The 4,975-nt window shown below is 45.9% G+C and overlaps 2 protein-coding genes across 2 annotated transcripts; both read left to right on the forward strand.

Moving 5' to 3' along the window:
* Window positions 1-3,231: 3,231 nt before the first annotated feature.
* H257_15949 (hypothetical protein) lies at window positions 3,232-3,852 on the forward strand (the record flags this gene model as incomplete). Its single annotated transcript, XM_009844246.1, has 1 exon — window positions 3,232-3,852. One exon carries the CDS (start codon window positions 3,232-3,234, stop codon window positions 3,850-3,852), a length of 621 nt encoding a protein of 206 aa, XP_009842548.1.
* A 291-nt stretch (window positions 3,853-4,143) lies between these two features.
* Window positions 4,144-4,890, forward strand: H257_15950 (hypothetical protein). Its single transcript, XM_009844247.1, has one exon. The coding sequence runs from the start codon at window positions 4,293-4,295 to the stop codon at window positions 4,803-4,805; it is 513 nt and encodes a 170-aa protein (XP_009842549.1). The 5' UTR covers window positions 4,144-4,292; the 3' UTR covers window positions 4,806-4,890.
* The last annotated feature ends 85 nt before the right edge of the window (window positions 4,891-4,975 follow it).

Consider the following 4,975-nt stretch of genomic DNA (forward strand, 5'->3'; position numbering starts at 1 on the left):
GAAATGAAATGGGCAAACGCTTCAGGTTAGCAACATATGCTGCAGGAACAGCTCTTGCTCATCCAATCATAGGTACTTCCGATTAACTAAAACTAAGTTGAATTAATCTAAAACTTCGTCACCCACTGGTTAAAAGCGGGTATTTATACCCAGATTAGCCAAAATATGTGAAAAGCAAAATAAAACCACTGGCAGAAGCACATATTTCCAAATTTGAAATGTCGAGATATTTCAATTTGTTGTGAACACATTTTGTAAACTAAGTAATTACATCATCTTTCTTAAATATATTTAAAAAGGCCAAAGTCATACTTCGAGTATAACGGCCGTAGCTTGAGTTCAAATATACTGCATATCAAAATAAATTTATGAAAAATGGATTGTGCAAGGGAATCCCATGAGTGGACGATGTATCCATTCAAAAGTGCCGAACTTGTTCCAGGTAGAGCATCATGCTTAGCATGTTCGTATGCGATAATGCAAAATTTTGCAAGTGTCCGCTCGCGATCGCGTTCTGCTCCGAACCATGCTTTTTGTGTCAGAGGCAGTTCGAACGGAATATTGACCAATGCGTTGGCGTTCTGTCACAAATATCCGTATAAGTAAATATTATTCGGATATTCATTCACGGCGGGAAATCTCTTTGCGGTGGTGTTCACGCAGTGAGAGTTGTCCTTGCTTGCCCCCTTTGTGAAAAAAACGTCGTTTCTTCGTGTTGTGTGTGTTAAGCTACGTTGAGCGCCTACTAGTTGTCCCAGACATCCGGTACAACCTCAATGCTGTGTCCGACGGTCGGACACAGCATTAACAGTAAGGTTTTACGAACGCACTGCTAGACTTTTGCTTCGACGTTATGGGCAGGTATGGGAAAAAATAATTGACTTGTTAATGGAATTCGCAAGGTCAGCCAACTTGCTCCTTGTTAATATCCAATCAATGTCCATCACACCTTGTTTCTTACACACGATTGGCTATAACACTGACAGAAAAGGCAAGAGGTAAAATGAGACCTGTTAGAATTGACCGAGTCCTGAATACCACATCACATGATCTTGCTATCATACACAGCCTGCAATTATCTCAATGCTCCTTGCATCAACCGCCATCACAGGAGTAGAATATATCGCAACAGGGCGTGAAGAATCTACGCAGCGATTTTCGTGAATTCACGGCATCTGATTGGTCAAAATTTTCCAATTTTGGTTCACCATGCGCTCCAGACAAAATTGCCTATTTCACCTTGATTTTTCTGGTTAATAACAATTAAATACAGAAAATAATTTATTGCAAAGCGCTGGACAATTACAATAATCAATTCTGCGAGATCCAAAATAATTTTATTTAAGCCAACGAGTCAACAATATTTTATCTTATCATTTGTATATAAATATAATTGTTCATTTAAATAATTGACAATTAGACAATTGAATATTTACAGTTAAATGTAGCAAGCAATACAATAATTGTATTGGCCATGCGCTGCATACAGTAGTTAATTGTTTTTACTCCGGAAAATTGCTAAAAATAATTTTTACGATACCCTGGTTATGGGAATCAAGAAGTTAGGCTACCTACTTGGTCTCCCGGCTGTGGTGATTACTACTCAACGCTACTGTACCGTGCTTCCCGGGACGAAGCGATGTGTATTCTGCTCGTCCGGCTGGCATTTCCAACTCGGTTCCACACCTATGACTTCATTACCTCGCCTTTCTTAGCTTGGAATGGTCAACATTCACCTGACGAAGAAGCATGACATTTTCTTCGTCGTTGAAGATGCGGCGGCGCTGAGGCGTCTCCATGCCAATCAAGAACTGCACCACCCGCCACTCAAACACCTGACGTATCAAGTTTGGTTGGAGGGTCGTGCAGTTCTTGATTGGCCAAGAACCGCCAATCATATGCAGTTATCACGAAGCAGACTGGAATGCGATCTGCACTTTTCACGGAATGGCAATCAGGTTTAAGAGGACGCGTTCGCGTTCTACATAAGGTTTGACAGGTCGACTTCCGGTACAGGCAGATACTGTAAGTGGAACGCGACTGCGAACGGACACTTGCAAAACCTCTCTAATATCGAAGAATCGTGCACTGCATAGGTAGTTGGTATACATTAACGTGTGCACTGTGTGTGAATTACACTCATTGCACATTGGTACTAAAAGAATCAACCATTCTAGCGGTGAATCAATCATAACGTTACAGCTATACTCGGTCAATGACGGACGAGACTGGGGCAAATATGTGCGTAAGCCTAGATCGGTTCGCAGTGAATGCCGCCTGTCCACCGAATCGGTACGTTATGAACGAGCCGAGACAGTTGCGGTATCGGTTGCCAGCGTTGATCCCGCAACTCTCTCGGCCCGTGCAACCTGTCTTCGAAGGCTTGCAATTTACACCTGTGTGCAAACCTGTGTAGATTAGAACAAACACCACGCCAACTCCCTGCCAATAAGTGCTGCCTACGCCAACATGGTGCCGAGATTGTCGACTCCATGTTGTCAAGACAGAGTTCCAAACATGTTTTGATTCCGTTCCCTCTATAATTGCATTTTTCGGATAACGTAGATGGCCAGTTTATGGTGCACGGGACAGTTTAAGGTGCACTCAAATTGGCCAATGGAATTGCTTGAATTTTGGAGTAGCCAATCAAATCACTAGCAAAATGAAATCACTAAAAAATAAGCAAAAACAGCATACATATTATAAGCTTAAACCGTGCACCATAAAACGTCCCTCCTATTTTGCCTTGACTTGAGTGGAATCGAAGTAAATGAACGCTAAGCTGAAGTCTATTCAAGCCGATTAAATAATCACAGGAATGCCCAACCTTTCGGCTTCATGCAGCACTTTTCAGAATTGAAATCCCGGTCCTGGGAGACGAGTAAGCTGCATTCTACGACGAAGTCTCTTTCAAGTGCACCATAAACTGGCCATCTACGTTATGAAGCACCTTCCTTGCCCCATCCCCCCAAAAATATCCAGCTCCGGGAATGGATATTCTTGGCGGATATTTTTTGGAATATCTGGAACATTGAAAAAAACGTGTTCATAACAAAGCCAAGTCAATAGAGCTATTACTTGTAGTATATACACCTACGAAATATGGTCGTGCACTTACCATACGCCGTCCCATTCAATGGCGTTCTTTGTCTGGATTGTATACCAACCTCATACCGACCAAAGGGAACACTTTACAGCGCAATTGCCATTCTCCAATTCACCCAACGCAAAATGAAGTCTGTGTCGTTGTTCACTGCTGCCATCATAGCCACCGCCACCGCCCAACAACAAGACACCGACCCGTCGCAAAAGTGTGAGGACTCTGTCACAACCGTGTTAGCAGTGGAAACAGTTGATCCTGCCATCCTCGTGTGTGCCAAGGACTCTGGCGTGACCATTGACCTGAGCGTGATCCCCACCGATGCGGACCTGGCCAAAGTTGTGGCCACCAAATCGTGCACGGTGTGGTGGGACGGCGTTGTGTCCAAGGTCAAGGCGATTTCGCCTCCCTGTGACTTTCCCGTTGAAGGGGGCAGCGTCGTGAACACTGCCAAGTTCAACTGGGGCCTCAGAGATTTTTACGCGTTTGTCAAAGAGGATGCCACGACGACTGACATACCCCCCCCTACCACCACGACCGCCAAGCCCCCCGCCACGACCGCCAACGTCAGCACCGTCACAACCGTCAAAAACACCACCAACGCCACCACCACCGTCAAGCCGGACATGATTGTCTCACCCAAGCCTGTCACTGCCATCACCACGGCCCCCCCTGCGAAAACTGTCGCGTCCAACGCGGCCGTCGTGGCTGTGAGTGTCGCGGCTGTGGCTGTGGCGACGATGTTCATGTAAAATACATATCCCTCGATTTTAACGTAATAATATGGAACATTGCATGCCATCGTACACCCAGGCTAAAACCCAACAAACGAAGCAACGATCCTGGGTTCTTTGGTTTCAATTGTGAATTACCCCTTATATATAGCTCAATAGCTCAACTTCCCCACGGGGATATATAGACTCTATTCATGATCACGATTATACAGTAGTACTAAGAAGTTACGACGTCGTTCAATGCTGGATACACTACACATTATCATAATGGTACCATTGGACTGATGTTGACACCGCCAAAAGAAAGAATCGTGCGAGATCAGTAAGGTTACATCCAAAACATAAACTAAGGTTATTGCATGTTTCATAAAATGCAAAAGTTATACTCGCAATTGCCAGACAACAATTCCATGCATACAACACCATAGGTGTTAGTTAATCATTGACGGCTGGGTTACATGACCAATGCTGCCAACGTCACGACAACTACACTTGCAGCCGCCACCGCGGCGCTAGAGGCGACGGTGGTCACGGGTTTAGCCGTCGTGGTAGCCACAGGTTTGACCGTGGTGGCGTTGGCAGCTGCACCAGTGGACGCCTTGGCATATGCGTACATGTCCTTGAGGCCCCAGTTGAACTTGGCTGTGCTGACGACGCTGCCCCCTTCAACGGGAAAGTCACAGGGAGGCGAAATCGCCTTGACCTGGACGACAACGCCGTCCCACCACACCGTGCAGGACTTGGTGGCCACGACTTTGGCGATGTCCGCGTCTTTCGGAGGCGCCGTTAGTTCAATGGGGACGCCAGAGTCCGTGGAGCACACTTGCATTTCAGGCATGAGGGCGCCCAAGGCAAACACCGTCATCACAGATTCCACGCATTTCTTGGACACGTCTTGTTGGGCGGACGCGCTGGCCACAAGGGCGGCAGTGAACAGGACACGGGACTTCATGGGGAGAATTGGACAATGAACTCCGAGTTGGAGCTGCGTTGTTGGTACGTGAGTGGCTACGTCGTGAGGACGTGGCTACAACCGCCCGCAAGTTCCATAATCAAGTGTCACGATTTCTATTCGTTCAGTGAATTAATTGATTGGGTGAAATACTACAGTCTAGTGGATTTGTATACCGACATCTGAAAC

This window comes from Aphanomyces astaci (genome assembly GCF_000520075.1).
Source record: "Aphanomyces astaci strain APO3 unplaced genomic scaffold supercont1.77, whole genome shotgun sequence".
Lineage (NCBI taxonomy): Eukaryota > Oomycota > Saprolegniomycetes > Saprolegniales > Verrucalvaceae > Aphanomyces > Aphanomyces astaci.